The 13,990-nt window shown below is 43.2% G+C and overlaps 1 protein-coding gene across 7 annotated transcripts in view; it reads right to left on the reverse strand.

Annotated features, from left to right (window-relative positions):
• Window positions 1-1,565: 1,565 nt before the first annotated feature.
• ETV6 (ETS variant transcription factor 6) overlaps window positions 1,566-13,990 on the reverse strand; it is a 138,405-nt gene continuing 125,980 nt past the window's right edge. For all 7 annotated transcript variants that reach the window (XM_082064207.1, XM_082064204.1, XM_082064203.1 and 4 more), the window contains 3 exons: window positions 8,504-8,646; window positions 5,360-5,460; window positions 1,566-2,011 (listed from right to left, as the gene is read on the reverse strand). In XM_082064207.1, coding sequence (XP_081920333.1) covers window positions 1,906-2,011; window positions 5,360-5,460; window positions 8,504-8,646 — 350 coding nt within the window. In that variant the 3' untranslated portion in view covers window positions 1,566-1,905. The remainder of the gene's footprint in view (window positions 2,012-5,359; window positions 5,461-8,503; window positions 8,647-13,990) is intronic.

A 13,990-nucleotide genomic window follows, 5' to 3' on the forward strand; every position in this document is an offset into this window, starting at 1 on the left:
TTGGACTATCTCTTCATTTAAACATAGGGGACGCTATTCATTGCTGAGTGCCATTTTTTCCTGGGTAGACTAACCCTCTTGTTAAATATGTGTTAAGATCAAATGTGTTGGTTTAACGGCTGATAAAAGCTCTATCATGGGAATGTACCTTGTTTTTTTGGTTGAAACAAATTAGATTAGCCTATTGATTTTTTTTTCATATCTAGTATGGATATTCCCATAAAAGAGGCTTTCTGGTTTTAATGACCTGGTGTGGAAGTGCCTTCTTCCAGGCACCATGTGATTCCTGCAGAGTTTCTCTATACATCTTCTCCCTTTGCAGACATTGTTTCTGCTGCTAGATCTTCCTTCCACTAACAGGACCATTGATGGTGGATCGGTGGACACCTGGACACCACAAGACTTCCCTGTCACGGTGGTCCAAGCAATGTGAAATGAGAAAGGCCAGTAGTTCCTCTTGCAATGGGCATCAAACTGCTGAGCTTCCTCCCACCAGACCTCACGCAAAGCATCCTCAGTGCAGCAAACCAAACTGGGAGTGCGAAAAAATATAGCACCTCACAACCAGAGTGAAACCAAAAACCAAGAAAGCAACAGAGCCGTAGGGTTTCTTTTTTTCTTGTCTTTTAAATCATGTTAAAAATGGGCAAGCTCAGACAAGCTGCCCTGATGGCAGAACTGTGGGGTGGGGAGGATAGTGGGAGGCATTAAAAAATCAAACCCCAAACCAAAGCCAAAATCAATTACAAGATATAAGTGTAGCTATTTGGTCTCTAGTTCCCTACCATCAGTTTTCAGATTGGTGAATCATCTACCGCTCCAACAGCACAAAATGATCCTGGAGAGGTTTCTGAATAGTACAAACCATGGGATGGGTCACTTGGCTTTCTCCCTACGATGTAAGGAACAGGGCTTCACCTTTCACCCCAAAATTGCTAGCAGGTATAAGAAACACCCCTCCCTTTTGTAATTACAGATGCTTCAGCCTTCACCTTTTTATAGAAAGCTTTGAGCTGAAATTCTGCCTTGTGGATATATTGAGGGAGTTACATATATATATATGAGAAACTATATACACATATATATATGTATTTGTCCAGGCCCTCCCTCCCCGCTGCTCCGTTCTGTCACTTCTTTGCTAGAGGGAGAGAAAACGTCAACGTCAGTCTATCACAGAGGTTTGTCATATTTATTTTTCTCCTCCCCGGAGCACTTAGGTGATTTGTTTTGGCCCATATTCCAGCAGTTAACAGCTACTCGCAGGACTCGTCGTGAGCCCAAGCTATGCTGGGGTGATATCCCAGCCTACACATGAAGGGTGACTCCTCTTCGTTTGACAGGTATGTGTGTTAAATTCTTTTGGTAGCTTCAACACATTTCCCAGTGGCAGCACATGTAAATTGATCTGAGCAAAATGGAACCCTTAAGCAAATCCCTTCTGTGTTGCTATTGTTTTATGCAGTGTTGTGTCATGAGACTTGCACAGAAAATAAAAGCGCTCTATTTCCATAGGAAAGCCTTCCAAAAAAAACCCCAAAAAGCATAATCTGACGTCTTGTCCTATGTGAGATAAGGAAAGTCAAACTGCATGTTTATTAGGGAAAAAAAACAACAAAAAACCCCCAAAACTGAGACAAACCAAAAAGAAAGAAAGAACTCAAGGGAGACTTTGTAGGAACAGTGAAGTAGTGCATAAGTCCAGGCTTTCTCCCCTTTACTTTTCTGCCAGCACCACTTCTGCCTGTTAGTTTGTTTTGTTAAGGTGCTTCAGGTCCTGCGTGGTCTTCAAGCTAAGCGGCGACCCCAAGTACTGCTTCTGTGTTGTTGCTTCCCCTGCCAAACTGTGCCGGCCATCCGGGCAGATGTTTCTCCCACAGACGCACAGAGGCGGTGTACCAGTTCCCTTCAGCACTCATCTTCTTGGTATATTTGCTCATCCAGTTCCTGGGATTCAAGGTGCTCAAGGCGGTCTGTTCGGCCACTCATAATCTCATCTGGGGTCTTCATGAACCTGCAAAACAGAGAAACAAGCAGATTTCCCAGTGGTCTCGGCTTTTACCTTCATCAAGACATTGAGGCCCCTGAGCTCTACAGCTCCCAAAATCATCTTTGCTGTATCCTCCCAATGACTTAGTATTTCCCATCTTCTCCCCAGCCTGCTGGTATCTTCCCTCCTCCATACCTGGAAAGGAAACCAAAAAAATCACAGGCATTTACCCCTGCTCCTTGAAAGTCCTAATTTGAACCAAACCCCATAGTCTTCCAAAGAATGATATTTACTACTCCTCCCTCATTTGTTCGCTGTTGTCATATAAGATGATTGTATGCCACAGGTACACTCATCTGTGGTGTCTGGTGACAGAGACATTAAAGACCTTTAAGGCCAGCATGTTTCAAAGCAAAAGCACTTGCAAGGTGAGGAGAGGCAGAGGGCTGCTGGTTTGCGCAGGCTTGTGTGTTGGTGAGTGAAGAGGAACAGGAAACACGAAAGGAACAGTGGCGGAAAAAGCCAAGGACCAAGTCAGAACAAGTTCTGAGAAATGGAAAAAGCCCTTGAAAGATGAAGCTTTGGGGCTAAGAAACTGTGAGCAAAGACAGTCTCTTCCTGTGTGATTGCAGCAAGCGCAATTGCAATGAGGCAGTATCCTCTGTAAATGAATGGCATGGCTTCCAGCGCTAATGTCGTGATGCACTAAGTCTGCGGTGGGCTAGAAACAGAAACTGCCCCTGGGGAGGCAGGGCAGCAGTAGGGAACGGGGAAGGACATCCACCACCCTGCAGATCATGTCTGCAGTCTTGATCTTCGCCAGGACACTGCCGTGTACCACTGCTCAGAGACAGCACGGAAAAGCTCGGCTTTTTCTTTCTGAATTTAATGGCGTGGGAAGAGAGACTGGCACAGGAAGGATGGAATCCTAGTTTAAACAGAAATCACTTTGCTAACTCCTAAGTACTTCTAGAGAAATTAGGATGGAAGTTGTTTATGCTGGAAGTGTTACAAAATTTCGCAGTCTTTCATTAAGGATGTACTGACTAACATTCAGCAGTACAAAATGTGTTAATCAGAGGAGCTGATGTTATTTCAGGTTGATGGTATGCTCAGTATCCTTACCCCAGTGAAAACAAAACCAACCGACAGGAGCCTCGTTACTATCAATGACCCAGAAAAATCACTGCTGAAGCTCATGGGCAAGACTTGCCCCTTCTTCTGCCTCTGAGGTTATAACGCTGAGGGCTTTCCATCTGAAAAATGTGGAGTCTCTCAGCAAACGCATAGCACAGCCTAGAACTAACCTTTTGCCACCCCTTCTAATTTTGGAAATCATGTGCACATATGCATTTAGGAAAAAAAAAAAAGGCTGTGACTCACTGCTGTGTCACTCCCATTTGTATGCTGGAAGAACGCTGCTGATCTAAATGGTGTTACGGTGGTGAAAAACTTGCATACAGAAGTGGTGAATCAGTCCCTGGCTACACAGTGAAAACGCACCAAAGCCCACGGGCCAGGCTGTGCCCTGATTTAAACCCTCTGCTTGTCTTGTTGATCTTGCATGAGGTTGAAATCAAAACAGAGAGTGATCCCACTACCCTCCCCGCCTTCTCTCTGCCCTGGTTCCCAAACCATGTGGAAATGGGCTGATGTGAACCGCACTGCAGTGCTTTGGGTAGTCTTTCTGGTCTGCGTTTTAAGTCATGTCAATAAACTCAAAGCATAGGTATTTGTACTAGCATTTGATTAAATTAAAAAACAAAAACAAAACACACAACAATCCAGAACTAGAAGCTAATGAAAAAACAGTATCTGTGATCTCTTCTGTTGCAGGAAACACTTAAGCAACCTATTAGAAATCCCTTCTCTGACTCCATTTTACTTAAAGTTCTGTAAAGATATCTGCAGATGACAACTGCCTGTATGTTACTTATAAAAACGCATTTCCTATTATTTCTGTGCTTGCGAGAAATAGCCAAGAAAGGCACATTAATGCCTTGATTTTTTGCAGCTGTTCTTCTTTTTCTCTTCAGATATAAATAGGTCTAAGAAAACAACATCAATAAGTTTTTATTGAGAATTGTGAAAAAAAATGCTTTGTTGTTCTTTTTTTTTTTCCAGTTTCCGAAGGAAATGAGGCTTATACGCTCATGCTTTATGCTCCCTGGTGACCTTTGAATCTGTTGGTCAATTTTGAGCAAGACTGACAAAGGAACTGAGGTGCCCAAGGGTATCAAGTTTCTACAGTTTGGAGAAAATTGGCAGCCTGGTTGAGAAGAGATGGACTCTTGTTTGCCAGTGCCACCACCAAAGGAGAGGCTCCAAGATAAGCACATTCACCGTTCAGCGTCACAGAATTCCCCTGGGGCAGCGCAGTCTTCACACAAGGCCACAGCAATAGGCTGCCTGCCTTGGTACTGCTGCTGATGGACCAACCTTTTTTTTTATCTTTCCGCAAAAAAATTAAAGTCACGCAGTTGATTTTGCCTGTGATTCCTTCTTCCCTTCACTTTCCTTCCCCCATTTAAGTCTCCTCCTAAGAGCTGACATAAACAAGACATTCCACAGAAACCTTTTCAGCTGTAGATAGTTTGAGTGCTAATGCAGTTCTGTTAGCTATTTAAGAAAACAAACCCCAAGACTGCCTTCCTATTGATATCATTTCCGAGCACATTACTTGATCCAGATCACTGACATCAAAGCAGTCGTTGGTCCGAGTTCAGTGCTCTGTGGGTCAGATGTATGCGCTAGGATTCGCTGGTCTTGTCTGAAGAGAACTGGAGTGCTCTTGCTCTCTGCCAGCCGCACTCAAGTTTGTACAAGAAACGCCCTGCTTTATGCTGTTTTGGGCGCTATTTCCTAAATTTGCGGTTGCATCATCCAATCCAATGTGTTTGGTTTGATGAACAGCTCTTGCAGGTCCCTCCTTCCTTGAAGGCAGCACCGATGCAGACATGGTCGTCAGCAACTCTCTTCGGTGGTGCTGCGGCACTTGAGGAAATGCCTGATCCCTCCTCAGCTTTCACCAGCAGCTGTGTCTGAGATGTGAATTTGGAGTGGGTTTTCCAGCAGTTTGGCTGAGACCATGAATCATTCAGCTAAGGCGTTAAACAATAGCACAGCCTGCTTAAAGCAAGTTAAAAACCTTCTACTGACTCCAATGATCATTGAAACAGGCCCACATTTTTGTAAATTGGTGCAATTGCCTTGAAAGCTGCGTAACACTGGTCTAGACAGTTTTTACGAATATAAGCCCATTGCCACCTGTGTTATAGTTGTGGCAATGAGGTATCCCACACACAATTCCACTCTTCACCTTCAGAAACTAATCATCTGTAGAAAGGAATGGCAAAGAAATGAAAAAATTACCTGAACAAAAGCCTTTGTCCTGGCTCCTTCCGGATAATATTTAGTTTGTAGTAGTGGCGTAGGGCTCTGGACATTTTCTCGTAAGTCATATTTGTTCTGTTCTGTTTTTTTCAAAAGAAAAAGGAAAAACATGGTGAGATGATTCATTAAAACCTTCCTAAGCCGCAAAAGGAGTTGCAGAATTATCACAGCTAGCTAAAGTAACCAGGTCAGTTCAAGAAATTACATGTTTCACTCTTCTGCTATTTGCAGGCCCATCCTGCCCCTCCAGCCTTCATCACCAAATTTTTATGGGTCTTTTTTAATACAGGGCAATTTAGACAAGAAAGTCTAACAAAAATTCCAAGTGAGGTTTTTCTATAGTTTCCTGGATGACAGATAACAAAAGGCTTCATCAACCACAAGAGGAGACATCAGATGGAGGGAGATGCTCATGCCAAGCGGGATGTGACAAGCCTGTTCTTAATGAAACCACCTTATGTAAAAACATAAGATCAGTGGCTAACAGACTGAATCTGTCAGCAATCCCTGCTAAGAGCAGCGTTCCTCCGGGATTCCCCCCCATTAACTAGTTAATGCTTACACAGCACTGTGGAGGCTGAAAGCCAGTTTCTCTTCTTGTTATACAGGTGCAAATCAAGAAGCCCATGAGGTGGTACATCTGCTTCTGTGACAGAGTCTGCCTCTCATTTTGGGCACTGCTGACCCCAAAGGCCAGAGCACTGTGGGGTGACTGAGGTATGGCCTCACTGAAGCTGAGTGTCAAAAGACAGAAGTGATGAGCACTGGCAGCGCTGTATGTGGGCAGCCCCCATAGTACTGAGTTGGGGTAGCAGGATCAGTCCCTTAGGCTACGTCTACACAAAGAGCATTTTTCTGGCACAAGAAGCACTGGTTACTATGCTGGCAAAGAAAATCCAAGCAGAGAGACAGCAATGTGGGCAAAGCCGTGTTTGCAGGAGTATAAAGCAGCCGCCTTGCCAGGGGCAAAACATGCCAAACTAGTAGAAGCATGCTTTTCATCTGTGAGCCTCCATGTTAGGAGTGTGGTTTGGCACAGCTCTGTCAGCTCAAGATCAGGCAGAAGTCTGTAGTGTCGACCTGGCTTTATTAAATGAGACCGATCCGCCTGTCTAAAACACTCCCTAAAAGCAGACCTCCTCCGTTTGCCCTGACTGCAACTGCTCTGCGAAGGGAGGCCGCATAGAGACCTCCTGTGACAATTAAACACTGACAAAGACAATGTTTCCTCTGCAAAATCTAGACTCTCCTCATCAGGATGCCCCCTGAAATACCATGTGTGCTTTGTCCACGTGCTAAAAGGCCACTGCATTTCCCAAGTGGTCTGAAGTAGCTTCAGTTTCAGACACACAAGACGTGATGGCAAGGCCCAATTATTAGCACAGGGGCTGGGAAGGGCAGAACTCATCATTCCCGGTGTTGTGACCCAAGACCTCTAAGACAGGTGTTAATGTGAGCATTGAGTCACATGAGAAAATCTTGACCTCATCAAGATTATAGGCTATGTATAGGGCTATACAGAATCACAGAATAGTTGAGGTTGGAAGACACCTCTGGGGATCACCTAGTCTTGTCTCTCTGCTCAAAGCAGGGTCAGCTGGAGATGGTTTCTCCAGATTGTGTCCAGTTGGGTTTTGAACATCTCCAAGAACGGAGACTCCACAATTTCCACTGGGCAACCTGCTCCAGTGTCTCACCACCTTCCTAGTAAAACGGTCACACACCTGGGGTGTCATGAAATGTAACAAAGGGAAATGACGTCCCTGGGTGATTCCTGTCCAGGTCAGGAACTTTACATTGCCTCTTGTTAAGTTTCATTAAATTCTCGTTAGCCCATTTCTCCACCATGCCCAAGTCCCTCTGGATGGCAGCACAACCCTCTGGTCTATCAGCCACTCTTCCCAGTTTTGTATTGTCTGAGAACTTTCTGAGGATGTGCTCTGTCCCATCACCCAGGTCATTAATGAACATGTTAAACAGTATTGGCTCCAGAAGCAATCCCCAGTGTAACATCACTAGTGACTGGACTTCGTGCCGCTGATCACAACTTTTTCAGCCCAGCAGTTGAGCCATTTTTTAATCTGCCTCACTGTTTTCTTGTCTAGGTCATCTTCCTTAGTTTGTCTATGAGGATATTTTGGGAGACAGTCTCAAAAGCCTTTCTAAAGGCAAGATAAACTACATCCACTGTTCTCCCTGCATGCATCAAGCTAACAATTTTATCATAGATGGATATCAAGGTGGTCAAGCACTGATTTCCCTTTTGTAAATCTATGCTAACTACTCATATGCTTGTATGAATATATTCATATGCTCGTACGAATATACCCATATGCATATATTCATATAGATCTATCTGTTCAGACTGGATATTAGGAAATATTTCTTCACAGAAAGGGTTGTCAGGCAGTGGAACAGGCTGCCCAGGGAAGTGGTGGAGTTACCATCCCTGAAGGTGTTTAAAAGACACATAGATGAGGCTCTTAGGGAAGTGGTTTAGTGCTAGAGTCAGGTTATGGTTGGACTCGATGATCTTGAGGGTCTCTTCCAACCAAAATGGTTCTATGGTTCTCTGATTCCATGTACACACCCAGCCTCAAACTGCAAAAATCAGTAACTGCTTTCCAGAGAACAAAACAGAATTTCCCTCTTAAAAGGAAATACATAATCCTGCAGCATTTGTTGTCTGCCACAGGACAGCAGGTGAAAACTGAATATTGGTGCAGTCAGGAACACAGACAGAAAGCTCCTGCCAAGATGTAGTATACAGCTCCTGGTAGACGACATCTAAGCAGAACATCCTTACATCAGGTTTCAGGAAGAAATGAGATGCCTTGAGAGAGAAGGACCGTTAATTTTTGCATTCCTTGTAATTTTATAATTAAATGCATTTATAACTACATGTCTTTAAACCAAACCAACAGGTTCTCTATATGAAGGATAGGTTTTAGTGCTTGAGGCTGGATGCTTTATACTTCTAATGCGTATAGAACCAAAGATTACAACTTGCCAGCAGTGGTTTATACGCACGTGCTTTCTTCCTTTTTCCCCTGTTTATAAATGACTCCTGTGATGTTACAAGAGGTGAAGTACTGTAGGAGGAAAATTGTATAGCTTCCTTACCTTGTGGTTTCCCCACAGCCGGGCCAGCCCGTTGGGATCCACTATGCGAAATATTTTGGATTCCTTGTCTTCCCATCGGATGAAATTTTCGTACCGGCTGTCAGAAAGCAGCTGATAAACATAATCCCAAAGCAACCTGCAGTCTGTGAAGAGAGAAGCAAGGCAATATTGACTTTTTACCTCGGGATTAATTCTGGAAACTTTTTGGTGGATGTACAGTGAAAGGACAGTTGGGATCACAGCTGAAACAGCTGCTGCAATGTGAAAGGCAAATGGCTTGGTTGGTTTCAACTGATGTTTGCAAAATGTACTTGAATACACAGCTGCTTCTGATGAGTCCTAGTCCTTCTGACACTGACAGAGCACCTTTATCACATTAAAAGATGTGTGAGATGACCTGCTGATCTCAGTTGTGTGTTTATTGTTGCACTGATGCCCATAAACCTACCCCTGTTAAACCTGATACTGTTGCTGGCTGTTTCAGCGAAGAAATCAAGAATCCTGCAACCTGCTCTTCCTGCTTGAGGCTGCCCCTTCCTGTGATAACATGAGGTGTCTAAAGCATGGGCAATGTTACAGCTTTGCTTTGCATACCCCATGTAATATAAAATAGACACCTTCTACCATATTTGCATTTGCTTTTTATTTTACTTTTTAAGGTTCCTGAAAAAAAACCCAAGTATTATAATTACTTGAGTGCTATTGAGAAGTTAAATACTTTCTATTTGGATAATTGAATTCAAATTTCCTCTTGGCAAACACTCCTTAGGTCGCTAATTAAAGGACTAACAGATACTTAGGTTTTAGTTTAGTGTTTTTCAGTTTCATGGCAGTCTCTTGAGACTGAGGAAGCCAAGAGCTGAGCTGCTCCTGCTTCCTGCTTGCAATGTGTGTGTGCACAGCGCAGCATAATAACTGGCAACTATGAAATATGGAAAGTGAATTGCACAGAGCTGGGGGTTCTGCTGCTGTCAGAAACAACAGGGATTTTACAGTTCAACTGTCCAGATCCCTAAGATGGCTGTACAGTTTCATTTTACTTTGAAAGCAAAACCAATCTCTGAGAGGTGTCTTGTTAGAGCGGTTAAAATGCAGGCAACCAAAGACATCTGGCTTGTAGGTGCTAAAATGGATTCTTGTCAGCCTGTCTTTCTATTCCTGTCTGTCTGAGGTTGATATGTGTTACAATAGGGATGATAATGTCTTCATCATTATGAGAACACAAAATGATTTTTGAAAAGGCATACGAATAACTCATTTAATGAGCACACCTAAAATGGTTAGAGATATTAACATTATTGATGATATTTCCCATTTTTGATGTCAACAGTATCTCTGAAACCTGGACTGTCTCTAAACCCAGAGCTCAGTTTGCCAGTGCCTTTACTATAGACTTTCCCTACCAGTCCTATGGAAAACAAAGCAGTGCTTTCTCAAGAGATGAAATCTGGCAAAAATTGCAGGTTTCTATTCTAGCTGAAACCTACCCCAATGGTCACCTCATCCGTGACATCTACAAGAAACAGGCAGTCAGATTTTCTGGTTGGAAAAAAAATATTTTCATTCGCATTTTGCACGGAAAAATGACCATTTGCATTTGAAAATTTTCTGGGCTTTGATTTAAAAAATGAAACCAATTTCCTTTTCTTTTTCATTCGTGGAGGTGAATGTGATAGCTTCCTCCACCTCGCCCAGAATAAGGTACCTGCAGCTGGGACCAGGACAGAAAACAATTCTCTTCCGCATGCATTTGCCAAAGACCAGCCTAAGTGGGTCTCTTCTTGGCACATGGATGCAGAGAAGCCTTCTTTTCCCTGTCCCCCACCCCAAGTTGCACACATAGCCCAGTTGCCTACCCCATAGCTGCAAAGTACAAGTGGCCTCCCCTGGACTCCATGGCAGCTCTGTAGAAGAGTATGAAACTGAAAGTCTCAGACTGAAATTTAAATTTCTGCCATCTTTCCTCTCACAAATTCACAAAAGCCGGTTCTTCCATCACCTTTCCATCAATAATTTTTCACACACACATACACTTAGTCTCTTAGACACACATATCTTAGAAAAAAATCTTCTTTTTAGACTTAATTTAAGGGAGAACACATTGCTCTACTGGTTTGTGCCTTTCAGCAATGGGAGGTGGTCAGGTAATAGCGTAGTAACGGTCACATAAGTGGTTCCTTGACACACATGCAATTCATTCTCAAACTCTTTCAATGAAATACTGTACAGAAAATGATTTTTAGTGCAAGAATCTTAATCAAAACAAAAAACAGCTAAAACAAATCAAAACAACTAAAATTTTGACTATATTTTTTCCCCCTTTCCTTCGATTCCCCTAGCTCTGACTCCCCAGGGCATATTTTACCACTTGATCAGAGTTGGTAACACTGCTGCTTTCCAAAAACTAACATTTTTTTAATCATCATCCTGTGTAACCTGGTGGGAGCATTTTCAAATCAGAAAACGTTCACTTAGGTGATATTTCTCAGGTAAAAAGAGACACTTGTTGGTCAAGACAGGAATTTATCAGAAACCTATGAGAAGAAAACCAGAGCTTTTGGACTGTGCTGGAAGTTTGCTGAGGTGGTTGGTTGGTGTATGGCCCCATTGGTAGAGCACTGCAGGAATTCGGTGTCCCAGTGTTGGTCATTTGGTTTTGCCTGTGCCACTATGGAGTGTCTGGGTGTTTGGGGAAAAACTGGAAGACAAGAGGTTCTACTTAAATATGAGAGGAAACTTCTTCATGGTGAGGGTGATGGAACACTGGAACAGGCTGCCCAGGGGGGTTGTGGGGTCTCCTTCTCTGGAGACATTCAAAACCCGCCTGGACACCTTCCTGTGTAACCTCATCCAGGTGCTCCTGCTCCAGCAGGGGGATTGGAACAGATGATTTTTCGAGGTCCCTTCCAATCCCTAACATTCTTTGACTCTGTGATTCTGTCTGTTCCCAGGGTCAGCTGGAGGGATGTCGCTCCCGCAGAGGCTACTCAATGTCAGGCTCTCTCATATTCTTGAACAAGCAGCCTGAGGCAGACACCCTCTGATTATAGGAACTTACAGCTAATACTTACAGTTCTACAGAGATATGATTTACCCTAAACTTTACTTTCACCTCATTATTTGCAATAAGCAATGTTATATTTAATCAGTAGTATACTGCTGTATCTATGGTCTAGAAAATTTCCAAGTGTATAAGTCCAAATCTTACTGATGGGGATGGCAGACCCCTAATATCCTCTCTAAAGTGGTCCCTGGAAGAGTTTCAAGGAGCTGACGGTTCTTTGACAGCTGACTGGAATTGCACATGCAATGTATATTGTACTGTGCCAGGGCTGCACATTCACCTCAGTGCAGCCAGCAAGTAAATTCTAGTCAAACCTAATGGCTTTGGTTATTTTCCACTGGTTTATCATTACCTCCCCCCCCACATACACTGTGCCCATCTCCTTCACAAAAAAAACCCCAAGAAAGCACAAAAAATTCAGATCAAGATGTCTGGGTGGCAAATTATTTGTCTAACAACAGAGCTTCAGACTCTGAGATGATGTAGGATTCAAGTGCAGATTTGTTTTTTGTTGTTCATTTAATTTTTAGAATGGATTCAGGCTAAGGTTGAATATGAATATTCCTCAAATGAGAAGAACTCAGATCTGCATCTTGAGATCTTCACAAGAAAAGTCCTAAATGATCAAGGCCCCATCCCATATTCTAAACTGACTGAGCTGCTCAGACTTGCAGAGGTATTTAGTAGGCTGGTGGAATTTGCAAAGAAACCCAACCACCCAAGTATCTTAGACCTCTAAATCTGTGTTTCAACAAGAAATTGAAAAATCTTAAAAATTCTGCTAAGCTCCTACAACCACTTAAAAACTCGTCTTCAAAAGCTATACTTGTCTATCAGCATATTTAGACATATGACTGAGTTGTGATAATTTAATGATCTGGCATGCATCAATGCAACTGTAGCAACTGTGTCTCAGGCCACTGCGAATAGGAAATAAAAAGCACTAGCTTTAAACACCAGTAGAAAAGATTTAGGGTCACTGCATTACTTCTCACCTCTGCTGAGAGCTGTGAGTGTGCACATTGTTAGTTATCATGGACCAGCTGATGCTTGGCACCCCAATTTAGTTAAATGTCTGAGCTCTGTTTGCAGAGTACCTAAATCAGTTTGCCTTCTTTTGAGTTTCACATGGGAGGCCTTCAGGAATTTGAGCATAGGCACTCAGGTTTTTTTTTGGTTTTAACCACAAATCATTTACATCCTGGGTATCTTTCTCCACGGACTGCGTGGTAAAAAAATATGAGGTTCTGGAGGGGCATCCCTGACTGACAGATGAGCAGCAACTAGATAATCTACCATTATTAGGCCAGTAGAGATCATCTTTAATAGGACAGTAGAGACTACAGGTCAAAGACAACCTGGTAACTCTTATTGAGTGTAATGAATCTGAAGTATAGTAGAGCCCATCTGGAGTAAACTGCAGCCTATTAAACCAGTGTAAACCCAAGAAGAGGCAATGCTACAAAATGCTGTTAAAAGGAGCCTCTCCACTGAGAAAAGAGGCACCTCCACAGAAGGCTGGTGAAGACAATACAGAAAGAAGCACCCTCCAGGAAGGTCAAAGCTGTTACATGTATTTTCGGGAAGGATGGAGAAACAGAGAGAGGCACTTGTATGTGGATGGTTGTTTTGTAAGTGTAAGTCACTCGTCTGAGGCAAGTCTGGATGATGTGAATGACTCCATGAAGGCTCAGTCACTTCCTTGGCTGTCAGATGACCTCCAAAGGAGCAGTTGCATGGGGGGACTCTCCACAGGGTATGTGTTGGCTAGTGAGCGATGGCAAGAAAGCACACAGATGTTGCTGAGGGTCAGCAAGTTAAAAAGTGTGGGAGATTCAACAGGGGAGTTGAGTCAGGGCTGGTACCTAAATTGTTTGGGCATGCTGCAATTTCCTGCCTTTTGACTAAAATAAGCTTACTTAGAAAGCAACTATGTCTCTGTAGCACAAGGAAACATCATTTCCTGCTAACACAAATGTACCTTTTTTTTTTTTAAAGTGAACTTGGATGGTTGAACTTTGTACAATTTGAAGGTGAAGGGATTTAGCTGTGGAGAGAGCTGGGGCTGAGAGGCTTTTAAAGTGGTGCAGTATCAAACAACCTAGCCAAAGTGGGAAGGTGGTGAATGGGCCCAGCAACGTGACAGGGCTCTTCAAAGCAGGTTATTTCCATGTCCCACCTTTTTCTCAGCTGTACTTCTGGGGAAGACTGAACTATGTAATTAGCTGGGAATTAGGGCAAACTGCACCTTCAAATGAAGAGGCATGGCTACAACTTTCTTCCTGCAGTTATTGCTTCTAGAGGAATTTTTATAGTTATGCATAAGGTAGCAATAAGGTGTAGAGTACTTAGCTGGCTCTCACAATGTCTCCCATAAGCACTGCTCTACATGTGCAAGAGGCAGCAGTTTCACGCTCCTGTTA

This window comes from Streptopelia decaocto (genome assembly GCF_964273445.1).
Source record: "Streptopelia decaocto genome assembly, chromosome: 1".
In the NCBI taxonomy this organism is placed as follows: domain Eukaryota; kingdom Metazoa; phylum Chordata; class Aves; order Columbiformes; family Columbidae; genus Streptopelia; species Streptopelia decaocto.